General features: G+C 37.6%; 1 protein-coding gene across 2 annotated transcripts in view; it reads left to right on the top strand.

Annotated features, from left to right (window-relative positions):
• The window catches only part of FARSB (phenylalanyl-tRNA synthetase subunit beta), a 77,332-nt gene that overhangs the window by 40,454 nt on the left and 14,842 nt on the right, over positions 1-22,036 (top strand). For both annotated transcript variants that reach the window (XM_068544350.1, XM_068544351.1), the window contains exon 16: positions 10,150-10,305. In XM_068544350.1, coding sequence (XP_068400451.1) covers positions 10,150-10,305 — 156 coding nt within the window. The remainder of the gene's footprint in view (positions 1-10,149; positions 10,306-22,036) is intronic.

Raw genomic sequence — 22,036 nt, forward strand, 5'->3', positions numbered from 1 at the left:
GTCCTGGGTAGAGGTGCCTTTGCTGGTTTTCTTTTTCTCTGTGTTTCTTGGGAAGGCCCATGCTTGGAGGTTGAAAGAGAGCTGTTCTTAAATACAAGTGCTTTAGGCCGTCATTTAACAGATCACCCTGGTGATAGTTCCAGAAACCCCATCCATATACTTTTTACTTCAAAGATTTGTCTTTCTGCTACACTTTGTTTCATCAGGAAGAGTAGTTCTTATCTCTGTAGCAAACCTCTTTTATACCTGATTTTAGTTGTGATTATTCTGCTCTGTTTTCCACATCAATCCATTTTTAACTGATAATTACTTTTGCCTGTTGTCTTACACCATCATGGTTTATTGTTTTTCTTTACAGTTTTCTGTCCTATCAATGGGATTTGAGGAATAAGAGGAGGTAGATGCACTCAGTAAGTCTGCCATCTTGAAAACATAGGTTTGCTTTAGTTTATGTGGAGTGTTTCCTGTTTAGGTAGGCCTGGATTTTATTTCATAACAGAAGAAGCTTTTCTGATGGATTATTCTAAATATGGACCTGTGGTCTCCCTGCCTGTCATCTGGTGTACAGAGAGGACTCTGCAGGAGAGGCAGCCCAGCACCGTGGTTCCATGAGCGACTCTGCAGCCAGAGCGCCTGCGTTTGAGTCATGGTACTGCCACTTACCAGCTGCTTAACTTTGGACAATTTATTTAATTTCTTGGTGCCTCAGTTTCCTCATCTGTACAATGGGAATAATAATAGCACTTATTTCAGTAGGCTTGTAAAAATTAAATGTATTTTGAAAAGTTCCAGCCACGTAATAAGCACCGTTTGGTGTTTGCTCTGACTGTCAGGGTATTAGCAATCCCTAAGGCCCAATACATAGCTTCTTGGTCTCTGGAAATTTTCTTTGAGAATGAATTGAAAACCTTTGCTGGCCATTAAAGGGTTAATAATCACCTTGCTAAGGCACTTGGGGCTCATTTTTATCCTAACTTTGAACTTAATTGGTTTTTCTTCTGTTGTGCACTATTTTTTTTTTTTTTTTTTTTTAGGAAAAGAAAACCAAAACGTACTAATGTAGGAATTTACTTAAGAAAGTAGGAATGTTGGGTTTTTTTTTTTTTTTTAATTTTTATTTATTTATTTTTTTATTTTGGCTGCATTGGGTCTTCGTTGCTGTGCGTGGGCTTTCTCTAGTTGCAGCGAGTGGGGGCTACTCTTCGTTGTGGTGCGTGGGCTTCTCATTGTGGTGGCTTCTCTTGTTGCGGAGCATGGGGATCTAGGCTCACAGACTTCAGTAGTTGTGGCACGCAGGCTCAGTAGTTGTGGTGCACGGGCTTAGTTGCTCTGCGGCATGTGGGATCTTCCCGGACCAGGGCTCGAACCCGTGTCCCCTGCATTGGCAGGCGGATTCTTAACCACTGCGCCACCAGGGAAGTCCAGGAATGTTTTTTGAGCAACTCATCACCCACTTCTTTTCAGTGAATTGAGCGTATATGTTTTTACCGTCTCTCAAACCAGGAACCATTTCTCTGTTGGATTTACAGTAGCCATTTCCTCCTAAATAATTAAACAATTTTGAAGAAAAAAAAAAAATCTAGACCATCAAAAGTGAAGTGACAGAGCAGTTTTCTAGGGACTATGAAAATGTCCCAAATTTTCACTAGTGAGGGCAGTACTCAAACTGCTGGTTTAAAAGGGGTGGAGATGTATGGCAAGACAGTCTCATTTGTTGTACTGGGAGAAAGTATCTTTTAGTTCCTTTTCTTTGCCAGGGGCTGCTTGGAACATGAGAGAAAAGGTTGCCAAGGGAGTGTACAAGGTGCCCTGATAGCACAGAGAGGGGAGTGACAGCTGCCACTAACTTGTTTCATAACATTAAGGAAAAGCCAACACTCTCAGCCTCACGGTTTTGTGTAGGCAAGTGTATCTTCCAAAGTGGAAATGGAAGAGGAATCTCTACTGGATTTCAATATGCCTTCCACAGATTCTGTCTGACCTGCGTTCCTGTAAGAGTAGACGAAAGTCTACTAGCTTGTGTTTTTGTGCTTGACCTTATCGGACAGTTTCTTATGCTAATGTGGACTTTCTGACTGGCCATCCATGTCGTGAGGCTGTCAGGCTGCCCGGTGAGGGACTCAGGCACCCTCCTCCTCAAGTATGAGGATTTCCACTCTGAGTCAGACACAGTCCTGTTCTTAGAGGCTGAGCCAGTCACTGCATTTATTGAATTGTGAGATCTGAAGTTGCTGCAACATTTAAAAAAATTAGTCATGACTCGAGGGACTAAGCTGATTTATCCCTTTTGTTGGGCAGAGTGGCGGTGTCTTTGGAACGAGAAGTTGAATGCAGACTCTGCTGTGGGGTAAATTTTCAGCTTTATTATAGCAGGGAAGTCCAGTAGAGGCTGTACTGAAGCTGTCAGATCGGGCTGCTGTGTGAGTAACTGGTTGGTTTCAGTTGTTATGTTTGTCTTTTCAGTGTCGAGGAGAAACTATCAACAAAATAGTAAAAAATTACTTCAGAGGAGCAGTTGTGAATTTCTAGTCTTCATGCCCAGAAATGCAACTATATTTTGCAAAGTCCAGCATTCTGGCTTTTTATTAAACGCAGATTGAATTCTGCCATCACAGTTTATTCCACAGTGGTCACTGAAACTGCCAGGATGCCTAAAAGCTCACAAAAATGGCAGGAGAAAATGCATCATGGGGTTGAATCTAAGTTTAAAAGGAATGATAGCCTAAGAAGGAAGACTTACTTTGGTTTCGTAAAGCAAGTATATAGGGTGTTTTAAATTTAGCATGATACAGTCATCCAGTTGTCAGTTTGACATTTATCGGTAGAGAACCCCGATAATCATACTGCCCTTTAGTTTTAACTACTGCATTTTAATAATTTTAAAACTGCTGGGTTTTAATAATTATTGTATTGCTCAGGTCGTTCCTGCGTCTCCAGAGCGTTGCTTCAGCCCTGGAACAAGCCACCTTTCCTCTGTCCCCCAAATTGCTGCTTAAATAGTTGCTAAAATTTCTCATTCTCCCTGAAGCTTTTCTAAATCTGAAAGATCTACTTCTTACCTTGCCTAGTTTGGATATGGAAATCTAGAATTTTTTTTAAACTTTTAAATTTAAAGTTAATTTTTTTTAACTTTAGTATATTTAAGATTCTTGTTCTTTTCTCCTCCTGGGACCACCATGGCCGCATAGAACAGAGCTAATTCACTGTTCTTTTATGATTTGGTTCGTTCCTTCTGTTTGCTGTCGGTTTGTACCTTTCATGCATCTGTCTTATTTTGTAACCTGCTAAACTCTAGGGATCCAGTCTTTGTAGTTTTTGGTATAATTCTTTGCTTGATATAAAGCTCAATGAAAGCATTTTCATTATGAGCTTGTAAAATACTTCAGCTCTGAGAAATTGTCCATTAATTCTGCAGCCATTAAATAGTGGAAGATTATCTCACATCCACATGTGGAATGTGGCTTTCTGAAGAGAGCTTATGTCATCAGTCTAGATTAGTTTAATTTTACTACTTCATATTTTTGGCATGTAGAATTTCCAATTAATAATCCAAAAAATATGGGTGTAAGGAACATTGACATTAACAGTATTTGAAGTAGCATCATTCGCATATGTGATGGCATCTTAACTGTGTGAATACCATCATTTTTAATGTAGAAAGTTATTTTAGTACGTTTGGTTCGCATAGTTAAGATCTGCTAACATGAGTATAATGTGCTCTGTCATGCATTGAATATCGTATTTTTTTAATAGATAAAAATCCATTCCAGGTTTATGTTAACGAAATAAAAGCCAACCCACAAGGATGTAACTTTTTCCTTCATGCATTGAGAAGGTCATAGATTTTTCCTCACATTTGTTTCTTGGCTTTCAGCATTATTTAAAAAAAGAAAAGTATTTACCTCAGTGCCGTAATATAGAAGTGTTTTAAGGAAAATTGTTCTTAGGTTTTATTATGTTTGTTTTTAAAATTGAAAATGTATTTGTAATATCTTTAAGAACTTTCACAAATATGTGTTAAGAGTAATTCTGTTGTTTTCACATTAAAAAAAAATACACATATCCAACTTCTCCCAAATCCTACTCTTAGAATTAGTTGCCAGACATTCTATGCATATGCATAGAATGTATGTTTTACATTTCTATATATAGCCACAGATACAGGTAAATTCTTTTTAGTGTTTATACAAATAGGATTATGCTTTTTCTGTCCTGTACTTTTTTCCTATGAACACATTCTGTCCACCTCATTCTTTTTAATGGCTGCGTAGTATCTCATTATATGGATATACTGTAATTTATTGACTCAAACTATTATGACGACTGTTTAGATTGTTACCAGGTTTTTGCTAAAATATGTCTATTGTAATGAATATCCTTGTACCCTTATACAAATATGTGTTTTAGAAATTGAATTGGTCAGTCCATTGGTATGCATATTAAATGTTTGCTACCTTGTCAAATTCTCTTCTAAAAAGGATTTTTTACAAATTTGCAGTCCTACCAAGAGTGTGTAAAGGTTCCTGTTCTCCCATATTAGATCTAATTTTTTAAGGTCTGTGTCTTGACAGGATTCTCATACTTTTGTGAATCTTTAGGCCTACTCTGAATTTCTTCTGAAGATAAGTAAAATTTGTAATATTAGCTATATATACTAGTCTCATGGGTACCAGTATTAAAGAAATTTGTTAGATGGAATAGACTAAAAATCAAGGTGATTTGTTTCATTTTCTGAGCTTGGCCAGGCTATTATTCTCAAGCTCAGTATCAGCCACCAATTGCCCTGGGAGCTCTGTTGTTTCCCCAGTAGGCTTTCTCCTAGCATCTTTTGTTTTCTTTTTTAAAATTTATTTATTTTATTTTATTTATTTTATTTTTGGCTGTGTTGGGTCTTTTTTGCTGCATGCAGGCTTTTCTCTAGTTGCGGCGAGCGGGGGCTATTCTTTGTTGCAGTGTGCGGGCTTCTCATTGCATTGGCTTCTGTTGTTGTGGAGCACAGGCTCTAGGCACGTGGGCTTCAGTAGGTGTGGCATGCAGGCTCAGTAGTTGTGGCTCTTGGGCTCTAGAGCGCACACTCAGTAGTTGTGGCACATGGGCTTAGTTGCTCTGCGGCATGTGGGATCTTCCTGGACCAGGGGTCGAACCGGTGTCCCCTGCATTGGCAGGCAGATTCTTAACCACTGCGCCCCAGGGAAACCCTCTCCTAGCATCTTCATTTGGGCTTCTCGGTGAATGTGAGAATAGAGATGGAAAGCTTCTCTTGAAGACTCTTATCCTTTTGCATTCTGTGCCACTTACGATAACATTGTCGAACACCCCTAATTTGCTTTTAATCATTGGTACTTTGGTGAGAGAGAATCTACACTAGGCTGTTCGAAAAATTTGAGTTGTATGTGATAGTCATTTACTAAGGGACATCACATATCACTTTTTTTCCTTTTTTCTTCTTTTATAAAATCATTTGGCATGTTCTTTCAGCTTCCAGAATTGTAGCCAGCCACCCCTTCTCTGGGTGGTTTACATCAGCCTCTCCGGGCAGTACTTTGAAGTCTGTGAAAGACACTGGTAATTTAGGCTGACATACTTGGCAGGCCTATTTAAAAAGCAGAATTGTTTGATGGCATGACACAAGAGGTCTGTTAACTGAGTTATAAAGAACTGAGGCATTTCCAACAAACCCTAGTTTTGGCATGAAATTTAAATAGTTCTTATTTTGCGGCATGCAGTCAGTGAACTTCCTGTGATGTAATATGGTCTCTCAGTGCAAAATACTAGGAAGTGGGAATTTTATTATGCCTAGCAGTTTCTCCAATGAGAAATTCTGGGTGGAACTGAGTATGTGGTTATTTTCTCTTTTAATTCAATCCAGCTAATTCAGAGGGAATGTCTTAGCAAGATGTGAGGAAGCAAGTCTAGAGGGAATGGTAGCACTTGGGAGAGATGTGAAAAACCAGCCAATCAGTGGTGGGAGCTGGGAGGGGGCACCTAAATAATGTATTTAATCTAATTCTTATGGTGGGTTTAGTATAAAGCCCTAAAAGTCAGTGGCCTTTCCTTAAAATACTGCAAAATTGAGTTTAAAAATATATAGCTCATTATTGTATATGCATGTGCTGTAAACATCCCGAAACCTTTCTTGAATGGAGTATAATTTTTTTTAAGTCCTGTATTTTTTATTGTAACTTCATTATGCTGATCGTCAAAATCACTTAATTATTATTTTTTTAATTCTAAGTCTTTAAACCAGATGTTGCTCCTCTTATCAGAAAGGCAAGTTTTACATAATTTGGAGATCAGGACAGAAGTATTCCAAGGCAAAGGTTACCAAAATAGAGCTTCCAGTTTGTGTTGCTAAGCTCTCTGAATGATGGCATTACTGTTGGACCCTTCTCTCACAGCACAAATGGGACTACAAAGTGGTTTCAATACGTGTCTGTGTGTTAAAGTGAAAGCATGTGACACCAACAAATGGGTACCACATGGCAGAGATACCAAGGAGCAAGTCCATAATATGAAAGGGATAAATTAGTTTTGTTTCATTTCATTTTTTTCCCTTTAAGGGAAGGGGGGTGGAGAGAGGGGTTGAGCAGGGAGGGAGAGGGAGAGGAGGGGGAGAGGAGTGTGAGTGAGTGAGTGTGTGTGTGTGTGCACGCGCGCTCCTACAGAGCAATCAGGCCCCTCATTTTAGTTAATGCACGTGGTTGATTTAGTGACGTTCGATGCCTGCCTGGTTTTAATATTAATCTTTATTCCGACACCTCCGATTATAGCTTTTAGGTACCAGATTACTTTATTCTTGCACATGGAAATGATGGAGAGCGGCAGTGGCACAGTACTCACTTTCCGACACCAGCTGGCTCTTGTGCTGACTTAGAATGTGGCCACTGTCTTGTCCTGGCCTTGTTTAATGATTTTTTTGTGTATGCTTAGCTTCCTTTCCAGGCTTTGTTCATTTATTCAGAAAATAATTGTTGAGGGTTTAGTCTGTGCAGGCCCTATGCTGGCTTTGACCTCTACCCTCTAGGGATACCTAGAGTGGAGTGCTTTGAGCATAGTGGGTGCTAAGAAATGTTACATGGCAAGAACAGTTATTTCTCTATGTATGTTCAGTCCAAAGTTTAACTCAGAATGTACTTCCCATTAGTTACAATACTGTTGAAGGCTAGAAAGTTTAGTAAACTGACTTCTAAAAATAATTTATTTCAGTTGCTTGACTACAATTCTTAAATATGAAAACTTTTGAAAATGAAAACATCTGTGTATCATATCAAAAACATTTCAAGAATGCACATCTTTGACTATATTAAGAATATATTCATACATAAGCTTGCCCTTATATTGTTTATTTTCATCTAAATCCTTTAGAGATTTAGAGATTTCATCTAAATCCTTTAGAGATTTAGAGATTTCTACTGTATAGTAGAGAGGGCATGGATTTTAGAGTTAGACAGTGCTGGTCAAATCCTGGTTTTGTAACTTATTAGCTGTGTAATTAATTACAGTTAGCTCCAGGCAGTTAGCTTGACTTTGGGCAAAACCTTTCTGAACTTTTGTTTCCCCATCTTATTTTCCCTATCCACTTCATAGGTACAATAAAACCTAGCTCACATGATTGTCTTGAGAATTAAGATGACAGATAGGCTGATAGAAAGATACTAAGTTCGGGATACTAAGTTTCCCTTTCCTTTTACCCTATTTATTGGCCAACATTTATATTACTAGCAGTAAAGTACAGTGTTTTAAAATACTCATTTGTTTATTTGGATATCTGGAAGGCAACAGACATTCTATATTTTGTGCAAATTATGGTACGGGAATAAGTCTGTGGAAGAACTTTTGCTCAATACATGCTAATATGAAGCAGCTTTTTATTTTCAGTTTGTTCTCCCAGATAGACATTAGTTTGTTCTTTCTCTTTTCCTGATTTGAAAGGCAAAACGAAGCCAACATTCATTCACTGTTTGTGTAGAGCAGTGGTCTCCTCCAGAATTTATTAAAGGGCCACAAGTGTATCTACCTGTTAAAAAGTTAAATGATCTCCACTGAATTTGAGTCTGTCTTTGTATGCTATGCATTTCTTTCTTTAAAAATGAGTTTTACTAAAAATAGAACTACCGTACGACCCAGCAATCCCACTACTGGGCATGTACCCTGAGAAAACCATAATTCAAAAAAGAGTCATGTACCAAAATGTTCATTGCAGCACTATTTACAATAGCCAGGACATGGAAGCAACCTAAGTGTCCATCGACAGATGAATGGTTAAAGAAGATGTGGGACATATATACAATGGAATATTACTCAGCCATAAAAGGGAACGAAATTGAGTTATTTGTAGTGAGGTGGATGGACCTAGCGTCTGTCACACAGAGTGAAGTAAGTCAGAAAGAGAAAAACAAATATCATATGCTAACACATATATATAGAATCTCAAAAAAAAAAAAAAGGTTCTGACTAACCTAGGGGCAGGACAGGAATAAAGATGCAGACGTAGAGAATGGACTTGAGGACATGGGGAGGGGGAAGGGTAAGCTGGGACAAAGTGAGAGAGTGGCATGGACATATATCCACTACCAAATGTAAAATAGATAGCTAGTGGGAAGCAACCGCATAGCACAGGGAGATCAGCTCGGTGCTTTTTGACCACGTAGAGGGGTGGGATAGGGAGGGTGGGAGGGAGACACAAGAGGGAGGAGATATGGGGATATATGTATATGTATAGCTGATTCACTTTATTATACAGCAGAAACTAACAACATTGTAAAGCAATTATACTCCAATAAAGATGTTTAAAAAAAATGAGTTTTAAATTTTTGTAACCATCACTATGGATACAGAACCATTCTGTCACCCCCAAAACCCACATGTCCCCACGTTGTCACATTTTTTCCCCCACATCTAACCCCGGGCGACCACTATCTTGTTCTCTGTTGGTATAGTTTTGCTTTTTCCAGAATGTCATATAAATGGACTTATTTTGTCCACTTACATTGCCTTTTAAGACTGGCTTCTTTCAGCTTCATGTCCTTGAGATTCATCTAAGTTATCAAGTCTCCCTTATTGCTGAGTAGTATTCCATTGTATGGGTGAACCAGTTTATCTGGTCACCCGTTAGAGTTCACTTGGATTATGGCAATTATTTAAAAAAAAATATTACATCGTGTAAGTTTGTCCTGATTTTCAAAGTAGAAAAAATATACTAATCAAGGAAAAATGGGAAAAAAAAATATTCCTGCCCAAATAGAACCTCTATTAACATTCAGGTATATTTCTTTACATTCTTTTTCCTGTGCATGGAGTTTTTTGGCTCGTGGTTATATTTACATAGCTGTGATTCTTCATAAATTGCTTTTTTTTTCATGTTTTAATTGTGATGTGTATATATGACATACACAGTTTAAAAAGATTATAAAGCAAACACTAGTGTAACCATCCGAGTTAAGACCCTTCCCCATCAAAACTACCTTCCCTTTACCTAGAGCAATCACTATCCTAACTTTTGTGATAGTCATTCCCTTCTTTGCTTCATAGTTGTCCAGCCTGTGTATATTCTTTAGATAATATAATTTAGTTGTGACTCTTTTTGAACTTTGTGGCCTCCTTTTTTTGTTTTGTTTACTATTGTAAGTATTCTAGCTCTATTATGATAAATCTTCATAAAGATGCCTTTTAGCTGCGTAGTATTCTGCTGAGTGATTGTGCTGTAGTTTATGTAGCCATTTCCCGATTTGGGTTGTTTCTAATTATCACTATTGGAAATAATGCTTTATGTAGAAGTAATATCTTTCTACATGAATCCATTTTTGTATTTAGAATTATTTCTTTTGGATAGTATTGTGAATAAAAGAGTATGAAATTTTAAGGCTCTGAAAAATGTTGCTAAATTCTTTACCAATTCGTACCACAATGAAGCCTTACTGTTCCTGGGCCAGCACTGAGGGTTTTCCACATCTCCCCCAAGTAAAAACATCTCAGGGAATTTAATGATTGAAAAGCCATCTTATCTTGTCTTTCTGAGGTTGATTGGTTCTATGTTTTCTAATTGGTTTCCTTTTTTGTTGATTTTGCTTGAGTTTATGTTTTGGGGTAAATCAGCTTCTTAAGTGATGGTCAGTGTAGCCTTGTGACCGATTCTTTTATTTTTTTCAGATGTAGGTGCAAGAAACTACAGGCATCTCTGTGCTGTTTATTACAACAAGAATCCTGGGTTTGAGATAATCCATGGGCTTCTGGACAGAATCATGCAGCTACTTGATGTGCCTCCTGGCGAAAAGAAGGGAGGATATGTGATCAAAGCATCAGAAGGTGAGACAGATCAGCTGAGTCTAGAGTCAATGATCCCATAATGAAGAGGCGAAGCCCTATTTGTGATAAAGTCTTTTTGGTTTTGATTTAGGGGGGAGGTGAGAGATGGAGCTTCATATCAATTAATTGTCAGTATTTTCTAGAAATATCCTTTTTCCCTCCAGCATTTTGAGAAGATGCTTTTCAGAGCTCTTGTAGTGCCACACAGTATATTTTTGTTCCAGCTGAGTGCTGGTAACCCCTGGTTACTGGCAACATTAAGCCATGGCCAACCCACAATCCAAACTGGAAGCTGAGAGAACCAAAACTCATGACTTGTGCTCAGAGCCTCCTGCCTGAAGCCTTTAAGGCAAAAGAAGAAAAAAGAGAGACATTGGAAGTTAGGCTAACTAAATTGTATATATACCCCTAAAATGCTAGTTTCTTGTTGTCTGAGGAATTCTGAAATTTTTGCTTTTCATATCCCTATAGCTTGAATCAGTATTAGACAAGAGATCCAGAAACAACTTGAAAGAAACATTTTACCACTTTATTTCCACTGTTTACCTGACAATTTTATAACTTTATTTGGCATCTTAAATTTCTATTGGAACGTTCACTTTTTTAAAAGTGTTATTTAGCAGTACTTGTAGTGGTGTGAGGTTTGGGGGGACATAGTTTTGTTTTCCCCTAGTTTTATTTTTCTTAGTCCTCAGAGATGGTTTTTTATTGTTGTTTGTTTCAATTTTTTTTTTTTTTTAATTTGGAAACTTCTTTGAAAATGCAATAACCCTAAATATATGGCCTTTTTAGGTTGAAGATTTGTGGAGTTATCTTTTTTTTTAATAAAATTGAAAGATTAAATATTGCAGGGAGTTATCGTTTTCTACCACATCTCTCATTAGTAATCATTCAGTGAAGATATGTGTGATGCTTATAGAATTTTAGAGTGTTGGAACTGGGTCTTAGAGTTCATCAAGTCCAGTTCCTTGATTTGACAAGTGAAGGAGCCAAGGATAGGCAAGTTAAGTGAGTTGGGCTGGGTCACACATGGGGAACCCAGGGCGCCTGCCTCGCAGTGGTCCTTCCACAAGACCAAGTTACCTATCTTTATAGTGGCTTTACATTACTCATTCACCAGTTGACTCTTCTAGAATTTCTGCTTTAAGATCTGGTCATCCAAGTTAATGGCAACCTGAAAGCTGATGTGACACATTTTTTTTAACCTTCTGTACAGAGTCTTTTCTCAGAAATTTTACTTCATATAGAGATTAGCTGAATAAAAATCTGCTTCCTGAAACAGATTATGCCATATATATGAGATATAATTTTTTTTCTTATTTGAAAGGTTGCAGAGAGCTGAAATGGTAAATTGGAGCATAATTTGTTGTGGATATGATACTTTTATATATAACTTTTATATTAATGATGCTTCTATAAACCATAAACCAGTGTCTTAATATAATGACTCTCCTGCCTCAATAAGTTCCTTAGACATATTTCTCAGAAGCCTCTAAGTTCCCCTGTCATGAGACAGGCTTCAAGAAGACAGAATAAGTAGGACACAGATCCTGCTGTCAAGGAACCTACAGGGGGAATGACCACTGCATACCAGCTTTCACAATAAGCTGGTAAGGCGAGTGCCTTGAAGTTTCCAAAGAGCGAGATGGTGTGGTTTCTTAAGAGCATATGGGAAAGCGTTAGTGAGTTTCTGGAAAGTGACATAGGCGTTCGAAGGAATAGGTGGGAGACAGGGGAAGCAAGGCAAACTACCAGAGCAAAGGCAAAAATGATGGGAAACATAGCCTAGTGCAGTTTGGTTTGACTACAGGGTGAGGAAGAAGCTTGGGACTACATTTAGAGTCCTGAGTGCTAGAATAAGGAATTGTAGCTAATTAGCTGGAAAATACTGAAGCTGCTGCTGCTTTTTTTTCTTTTCCTTAAGTGAGTGATGTGATTAGGTCTGTACTTTGAAGGGATTAATCTGGCAGCAGTATGTAGGTTGGGCGGCATGGAGAGTAGAGGGGAAGAGAATGGTTGAAAGGTGTTATAGTGAGAATAAGGACTTGACTTTGAATGTTGGCCAAGGCTATACCAAGGAGAAGACTGATTTAAGAAACTTTATGAAGGTAGAAGCTACAGCATTCAGCATTTGGAAAAGTTCCACTTGGAACCTTTTATGCCACTCGGAACCTTTTATGATACAGCTCATATGTGTTGATCTTTTTTTGAAGTTCTATTTTCATCATTCTAGACCTATGATATTATAATTTTAATCCTTTTATATTTTAGCACCAAAACAATATAATACTTAGTACTTAATTTCCCTAATATGTAGATGTCTATCATTTTGGCTTGGAGTGTGTGGGTGTGGGTGTGGGTGGGTGTGTGTGTTTTCAAATTAGAAAATACATTCATAAACTGTAACCACTTACGATGTGGTTGTAGATCTTTATGTTCAGTTTTTTAGGCCAGATTGTTACTGGTGTTGGATTTTGTATGAGGACAGAGGCCATCTTGTGTTTCCTGTTGAATTTACTTTGGCTCTCATAATAGAAATTGTAATGTTATATTATATTTTGATTATCTATTTTGATTATGTAATGACAAATATGATTACCTTTTTTTTGAATGGTTAAAGAAACCAAGACCTAAGGAAGTGGCTTGTCAAAATAAGTCAGCAGTAAAGTTGGTGTAAGTTCTTCATCTAAAATTTAATATGTGTATATATATATATATCTCCTAAGTAAATCTCTACACAGGAATTTGGTTGCTGGGGCATGTTTAGCTACATCATTTCCTCAGATTTATTGTTATTTTGCATAAGGCTTTTTCTGCTTCAAGAAAAGGTCTTCAGAGTATCAAAAAAGTCAAGAAGAAACAGATTAAGAGCTACTGTTTCCTGCCATTCTTGATTACTGAGTTGTCTTCTATTACTCTGGCATATGGTTTACCTTTTAATAATTAAAAGTCCCTGGTGGCTTTGCCATTATAATTGAGCTAAGTCTGTTCACCAGAGAGTCTTGGCTAATGTCAGTCCATTGGTAGATATACCTAATCTCTCTCTGTCCTTTCTAATGAACACCACTGACTTCCTTTTGTGCTGCTTTGTTTGGTGGTAGAGAGTGGAACAGAACTTGATTCCATCTTGAGAAACTTGGCCCTGTCCACTGTGAGAGAAATCTGGAAACTCATTTCATTGATCATCACATTGATCATCAGGGAGTTGTGTAACCTGGCTTCTCATGCAGACAGCAGCCCTCTGCAGCCCGTGGATCTCTGAGAAGCACTCCCAAGTCCTGTGAGTGCAGCCGCAATTAGAAGCCATGGTCACTTAGTCTCACAGAGTTTTTATTTGCTGAGCGCCCCTGCAATTAGGAACACAAGGTGAGGTAGAATGCCGAACTGCTGATAGAATAAGGGCAGTCGTTGAGTAGAAGAACGTTTAACTTTTTAACAGACTGTAGAGCATTTTGAGCGCTTGGAACAACTCATGTTTTAGTGGCATTTGATCGGATCATTACAGCATATGTACACGCTTTTTTTCAGACTTCTTCCCCTTTGTTTTTGTGGTTTGTTGCAAACTAAATTATGTTAAAATGCATTTATCCTTTTCAAAACCACTTCTGGGCAAGGAAAATTCGCAGCATTTTTGTGTTTAGAACAGTTATGTGGTTCCTGGGCAAATCAGTGGCGAAAATAATTTCTTAGGGAAGGTAGTAGGCTTTGTGTGCTATTGGCTGCATTGACTTGAGTGTGTATTTTTTCCCCTTGAATTTGTTACTATTTCAGTTTTGTTTATTCACAAATCTATGGAAAATGTCAGTTTAACCTGAGACAAGATTCCTGATGGAAAAACAGAAGTTTTAGTACTTTGAGTTTTGACAATTCTAATTTTCATGCTGCTCAGAATTCATTTTGTGAAATGAAAAATAATCTTGTAAGTAATAGGCGCATTTAATCCTGCACCATATGTACCCACAGAGGTTATTTAGATACCTTCTGTTACAGCATCACCTAATGATCATTGACTTGACTTGTAGGTCATGACCTTTTTCCTCTTTCAGGACACCTGTGAAAGATTTCAGATGCTAAAAAGTATGGGTGAAATTGTGATGTCTCCCTGGCCTTCATACTGGTTTTTAGTGTAACATGAGCTTGGAAATATATGAGAAGAATATGTATTGAACAGCTTGCTGGAGTAAAGGTGTTCCCATTTATGGTCTGATTTACACAAAAGTCTAGGCTGGAAAAAAGGGGGATCTGTATAGTGTCTCCACATTTTTAGTTACCATCAGCAAAGACATTACTCGGTTAAGGCACCACGTTTAAAAGAAAAAAGGTTTGGAAGTTTTTAAGCTTCTGACCTTATTACTCTGTGTAAAAAATGCCCTTAATCCTCTGATTCTCTGGTTTTTTTCGGTGTTTGAGGCAGGCTTTCAAGTACTACAGTTTTTGTTACCTTCTTTGAAGGCTTTATTAAGAGCAATATTAAACACGTCTGCAGTGATCACCACACGTCAAAACAGCGGGATGACATGGGTCCACAGTGCCCGTTAAAGCCTCAGCAGTTACCGTGATTCACGTAGCCCTGTATTGTTCTTGAGTGTGTTTTACTTCCTTGCCTCACTCTCTCTTATATGTATGAGGCAAAGTTCTCTCCACTCATGCTCACCACCTCGTGCTTTTGGTGTGCCTTGGTACCCACCTGACATTTCAGTACTCAGTGTTGGAGTGCGTGTTCCACAGCAGGTCCCACTTGAATGACTTGGTCAGCTCACTTTCCCATCTGATAGGTCTTGAAACACAGTGTTTCTCAACTTCTTTTTATTATCTCTCCCTTAAGGAACCTTTTAGATTTTTTTCCTAATTGTCCCTCCATAAAATGTTAATACCACTGGTATACTGCATATTTATTATGTACTATATGTATAGCTTTGCTTTATACATAAAAAGTATAAACCTTATTTTTAAAATTCAATTCAGGGTTAAGAATAAGTAAACATTTTTAAGTTAAGAGTTAAATTAGGGAGTTCTGGTGGCCTAGTGGTTAGGATTCCAGGCTTTCACTGCTGTGGCCCAAGTTCAGTCCCTGGTCGAGGAACTGAGATCCTACAAGCCTATCGGTGCAGACAGAAAAAAAAAAAAAAAAGAGAGAGAGAGTTAAATCAAAAAACTACTAACATTTAACTTTGTATCTGCTGCATAGGTTTTAATGTTACATACTTATATAAATTGTAGTGCATCAAACTATATATGCCAATTGGCAATTAATTTAAATATATAACTAACCAAAAATTTTTAAAAACCATTCAAAACCCACTTTTCCAGCAAAAGTAAAACAATTGAAAAATTAATTTCTTAAAAAGTCATTTTTAGTGAATTTAACTTTTCCTTGATAAGAGAAGATAACTTTTAATTAGCTGGTAGTCAGATATTGCTGATGTTTTTTTCTTTCCAGCACTTGATGTAGTTAATGATGTGTTGAATAATAACTTTTTAAATTAGAAGCTGTTTTTATTTAATTCTCAAAGCCTGAACTACGCAGGGAAGCTCTCAAGAGCACACATGAACAGAGTCCACAAGGCAGCCAATGGTGATTCCTGGCACATGCAGGTCATCTCTCAACATGACCTTGCAATTGAGCACTTGATACAAAGTCTTGCAGTCACTGGATCAGAGCTATCTGTCGCCATAGTCGTGGAGCGCTGATCTTGCGTACATTTGCTATGTTTTCCATGTCAGTGCTGCTCCTGTAAAGCCCAAGACAACCCAGTGAGACGAACTGAATACTAAGGAGTACAGTTTTGTTAAGTAGGGTTCATCTTTGGAGGGCTCCAAACCACTGTAATATAAGATTTTTTTCATACCTCCCTCTCCCCAACCAAGAACCAGTTTTCATTCCCCTTTGAGAATGCATGCTGTGACTTAATGCGTACTTTGGAGTTGTTTCAATTTAACTGTATGTGCTGGGCAAAAGAGAGAGAGAGAGAAAGGTATTTTTATTTAACACCTTGTACTCCTTTTTTTCCTGCTTCCAAACTAGACCTTGGCTTCCACTGTTCTACAGAAAAGGCTATGGCCCAAATAAAAAGAGATGCAAAAGAAATTCATTTCCAGTTTCAAGGACCCAAATCCTGAAAGTTGAGAGGATTTTTAGGGTGATTTGTACTGCTCAGGTTTTTTTTCCCCCCGATTCTTTTCCATTATAGTTTATTACAAGATACTGAATATAGTTCCCTGTGCTATACAGTTAATCCTTGTTGTTTATCTATTTTATATATGGTAGCGTGCATCTCTTAATCCCATACTCCCAATTTATCCCCACCCCCTTCCCCTTTGGTAACCATAAGTTTGTTTTCTATGTCTGTGAGTCTGTTTCTGTTTTGTAAATAAGTTCATTTGTACTATTTTTTAGATTCCACATGTAAGTGATATATAATATTTGTCTTTTTCTGTCTGACTTACTTTACTTAGTGTGATATTCTCTAGGTCCATCCATGTTGCTGCAAATGGCATTATTTCATTCTTTTTATGGCTGAGTATTATTCTACTGAATTTATATGTCACATCTTCTTTATCCATTCATCTGTTGAGGGACATGTAGGTTGCTTCCATGTCTTGGCTATTGTAAATAGTGCTGCTGTGAACATTGGGGTGCATGTATCTTTTCGAATTAGAGCTTTCGTCTTTTTTGGATATATGCCTAGGAGTGGGATTGCTGAATTATGTGGTAATTCTATTTTTAGTTTTTTTTTTTTTTTTTTTTATACTGCAGGTTCTTATTAGGCATCAATTTTATACACATCAGTGTATACATGTCAATCCCAATCGCCCAATTCAGCACAACACCATACCCACCCCACCGCAGTTTTCCCCCCTTGGTGTCCATATGTCCGTTCTCTACATCTGTGTCTCAACCTCTGCCCTGCAAACTGGCTCATCTGTACCATTTTTCTAGGTTCCACATACATGCGTTAATATACGATATTTGTTTTTCTCTTTCTGACTTACTTCACTCTGTATGACAGTCTCTAGATCCATCCACGTCTCAACAAATGACTCAATTTCGTTCCTTTTTATGGCTGAGTAATATTCCATTGTATATATGTACCACATCTTCTTTATCCATTCGTCTGTTGATGGGCATTTAGGTTGCTTCCATGACCTGGCTATTGTAAATAGTGCTGCAATGAACATTCGGGTGCATGTGTCTTTTTGAATTACGGTTTTCTCTGGGTATGTGCCCAGTAGTGGGATTGCTGGGTCATATGGTAATTCTATGTTTAGTTTTTTAAGGAACCTCCATATTGTTCTCCATAGTGGCTGTATCAATTTACATTCCCACCAACAGTGCAAGAGGGTTCCCTTTTCTCCACATCCTCTCCAGCATTTGTTGTTTGTAGATTTTCTGATGATGCCCATTCTAACTGGTGTGAGGTGATACCTCACTGTAGTTTTGATTTGCATTTCTCTAATAATTAGTGATGTTGAGCATCTTTTCATGTGCTTCGTGGCCGTCTGTATGTCTTCTTTGGAGAAATGTCTATTTAGGTCTTCTGCCCATTTTTGGATTGGGGTGTTTGTTTCTTTAATATTGAGCTGAATGAGCTGTTTATATATTTTGGAGATTAATCCTTTGTCCGTTGATTCGTTTGCAAATATTTTCTCCCATTCTGAGGGTTGCCTTTTTGTCTTGTTTATGGTTTCCTTTGCTGTGCAAAAGCTTTGAAGTTTCATTAGGTCCCATTTGTTTATTTTTGTTTTTATTTCCATTACTCTAGGAGGTGGATCAAAAAAGATCTTGCTGTGATTTATGTCAAAGAGTGTTCTTCCTATGTTTTCCTCTAAGAGTTTTATAGTGTCCAGTCTTAGATTTAGGTCTCGAATCCATTTTGAGTTTATTTTTGTGTATGGTGTTAGGGAGTATTCTAATTTCATTCTTTTACATGTAGCTGTCCAGTTTTCCCAGCACCACTTATTGAAGAGACTGTCTTTTCTCCATTGTATATCTTTGCCTCCTTTGTCATAGATTAGTTGACCATAGGTGCGTGGGTTTATCTCTGGGCTTTCTATCTTGTTCCATTGATCTATGTTTCTGTTTTTGTGCCAGTACCATATTGTCTTGATTACTGTAGCTTTGTAGTATAGTCTGAAGTCAGGGAGTCTGATTCCTCCAGCTCCGTTTTTTTCCCTCAAGACTGCTTTGGCTATTCGGGGTCTTTTGTGTCTCCATACAAATTTTAAGATGATTTGTTCTAGTTCCGTAAAAAATGCCATTGGTAATTTGATAGGGATTGCATTGAATCTGTAGATTGCTTTGGGTAGTATAGTCATTTTCACAATGTTGATTCTTCCAATCCAAGAACATGGTATATCTCTCCATCTGTTGGTATCATCTTTAATTTCTTTCATCAGTGTCTTATAGTTTTCTGCATACAGGTCTTTTGTCTCCCTAGGTAGGTTTATTCCTAGGTATTTTATTCTTTTTGTTGCAATGGTAAATGGGAGTGTTTCCATAATTTCTCTTTCAGATTTTTCATCATTAGTGTATAGGAGTACAAGAGATTTCTGTGCATTAATTTTGTATCCTGCAACTTTACCATATTCATTAATTAGCTCTAGCAGTTTTCTGGTGGCAGTTTTAGGATTCTCTATGTATAATATCATGTCATCCGCAAACAGTGACAGTTTTACTTCTTCTTTTCCAATTTGTATTCCTTTTATTTCTTTTTCTTCTCTGATTGCCGTAGCTAAGACTTCCAGAACTATGTTGAATAATAGTGGTGAGAGTGGACATCCTTGTCTCGTTCCTGATCTTAGAGGAAATGCTTTCAGTTTTTCACCATTGAGAATGATGTTTGCTGTGGGTTTGTCATATATGGCCTGTATTATGTTGAGGTAGGTTCCCTCTATGCCCACTTTCTGGAGAGTTTTTATCAGAAATGGGTGTTGAATTTTGTCAAAAGCTTTTTCTGCATCTATTGAGATGATCATATGGTTTTTCTTCTTCAATTTGTTAATATGGTGTATCACATTGATTGATTTGCGTATATTGAAGAATCCTTGCATCCCTGGGATAAATCCCACTTGATCGTGCTGTATGATCCTTTTAATGTGTTGTTGGATTCTGTTTGCCGGTATTTTGTTGAGGATTTTTGCATCTATATTCATCAGTGATATCGGTCTGTAATTTTCTTTCTTTGTAGTGTCTTTGTCCGGTTTTGGTATCAGGGTGATGGTGGCCTCATAGAATGAGTTTGGGAGTGTTCCTTCCTCTGCAATTTTTTGGAAGAGTTTGAGAAGGATAGGTGTTAGCTCTTCTCTAAATGTTTGATAGAATTCACCTGTGAAGCCATCTGGTCCTGGACTTTTGTTTGTTGGAAGATTTTTAATCACAGTTTCAATTTCATTGCTTGTGATTGGTCTGTTCATATTTTCTGTTTCTTCCTGGGTCAGTCTTGGAAGGTTATACCTTTCTAAGAATTTGTCCATTTCTTCCAGGTTGTCCATTTTATTGGCATAGAGTTGCTTGTAGTAGTCTCTTAGGATGCTTTGTATTTCTGCAGTGTCTGTTGTAACTTCTCCTTTTTCATTTCTGATTTTATTGATTTGAGTCCTCTCCCTCTTTTTCTTGATGAGTCTGGCTAACGGCTTATCGATTTTGTTTATCTTCTCAAAGAACCAGCTTTTAGTTTTATTGATCTTTGCTATTGTTTTCTTTGTTTCTATTTCATTTATTTCTGCTCTGATCTTTATGATTTCTTTCCTTCTGCTAACTTTGGGTTTTGTTTGTTCTTCTTTCTCTAGTTCCTTTAGGTGTAAGGTTAGATTGTTTACTCGAGATTTTTCTTGTTTCTTGAGGTAGGCTTGTATAGCTATAAACTTCCCTCTTAGAACTGCTTTTGCTGCATCCCATAGGTTTTGGGTTGTCGTGTTTTCATTGTCATTTGTCTCTAGGTATTTTTTGATTTCTTCTTTGATTTCTTCAGTGGTCTCTTGGTTATTTAGTAACGTATTGTTTAGTCTCCATGTGTGTGTCTTTTTTACGTTTTTTTCCCTGTAATTCATTTCTAATCTCATAGCATTGTGGTCAGAAAAGATGCTTGGTATGATTTCAATTTTCTTAAATTTACTGAGGCTTGATTTGTGACCCAAGATGTGATCTATCCTGGAGAATGTTCCGTGCGCACTTGCGAAGAACGTGTAATCTGCTGTTTTTGGATGGAATGTCCTATAAATATCAATTAAATCTATCTGGTCTATTGTGTCATTTAAAGCTTCTGTTTCCTTATTTATTTTCATTTTGGATGATCTGTCCATTGGTGTAAGTGAGGTGTTAAAGTCCCCCACTATTATTGTGTTACTGTCAATTTCCTCTTTTATGGCTGTTAGCAGTTGCCTTATGTATTGAGGTGCTCCTATGTTGGGTGCATATATATTTATAATTGTTATATCTTCTTCTTGGATTGATCCCTTGATCATTATGTAGTGTCCTTCTTTGTCTCTTGTAACATTCTTTACTTTAAAGTCTATTTTATCTGATATGAGTATAGCTACTCCAGCTTTCTTTTGATTTCCATTTGCATGGAATATCTTTTTCCATCCCCTCACTTTCAGTCTGTATGTGTCCCTAGGTCTAAAGTGGGTCTCTTGTAGACAGCATATATATGGGTCTTGTTTTTGTATCCATTCAGCAAGCCTGTGTCTTTTGGTTGGAGCATTTAATCCATTCACGTTTAAGGTAATTATCGATATGTATGTTCCTATGACCATTTTCTTAATTGTTTTGGGTTTGTTTTTGTAGGTCCTTTTCTTCTCTTGTGTTTCCCACTGAGAGAAGTTCCTTTAGCATTTGTTGTAGAGCTGGTTTGGTGGTGCTGAATTCTCTTAGCTTTTGCTTGTCTGTAAAGCTTTTGATTTCTCCATCAAATCTAAATGAGATCCTTGCCGGGTAGAGTAATCTTGGTTGTAGGTTCTTCCCTTTCATCACTTTAAGTATATCATGCCACTCCCTTCTGGCTTGTAGAGTTTCTGCTGAGAAATCAGCTGTTAACCTTATGGGAGTTCCCTTGTATGTTATTTGTCGTTTTTCCCTTGCTGCTTTCAATAATTTTTCTTTGTCTTTAATTTTTGCCATTTTGATTACTATGTGTCTCGGCATGTTTCTCCTTGGGTTTATCCTGTATGGGACTCTCTGCACTTCCTGGACTTGGGTGGCTATTTCCTTTCCCATGTTAGGGAAGTTTTCGACTATAATCTCTTCAAATATTTTCTCTGGCCCTTTCTCTCTCTCTTCTCCTTCTGGGACCCCTATAATGCGAATGTTGTTGCGTTTAATGTTGTCCCAGAGGTCTCTTAGGCTGTCTTCATTTCTTTTCATTCTTTTTTCTTTAGTCTGTTCCGCAGCAGTGAATTCCACCATTCTGTCTTCCAGGTCACTTATCCGTTCTTCTGCCTCAGTTATTCTGCTATTGATTCCTTCTAGTGTAGTTTTCATTTCAGTTATTGTATTGGTCATCTCTGTTTGTTTGTTCTTTAATTCTTCTAGGTCTTTGTTAATCATTTCTTGCATCTTCTCAATCTTTGCCTCCATTCTTATTCCGAGGTCCTGGATCATCTTCACTATCATTATTCTGAATTCGTTTTCTGGAAGGTTGCCTATCTCCACTTCATTTAGTTGTTTTTCTGGGGTTTTTTCTTGTTCCTTCATCTGATATATAGCCCTCTGCCTTTTCATCTTGTCTATCTT

The sequence above is a fragment of the Eschrichtius robustus genome, chromosome 5 (assembly GCF_028021215.1).
Source record: "Eschrichtius robustus isolate mEscRob2 chromosome 5, mEscRob2.pri, whole genome shotgun sequence".
NCBI lineage: Eukaryota > Metazoa > Chordata > Mammalia > Artiodactyla > Eschrichtiidae > Eschrichtius > Eschrichtius robustus.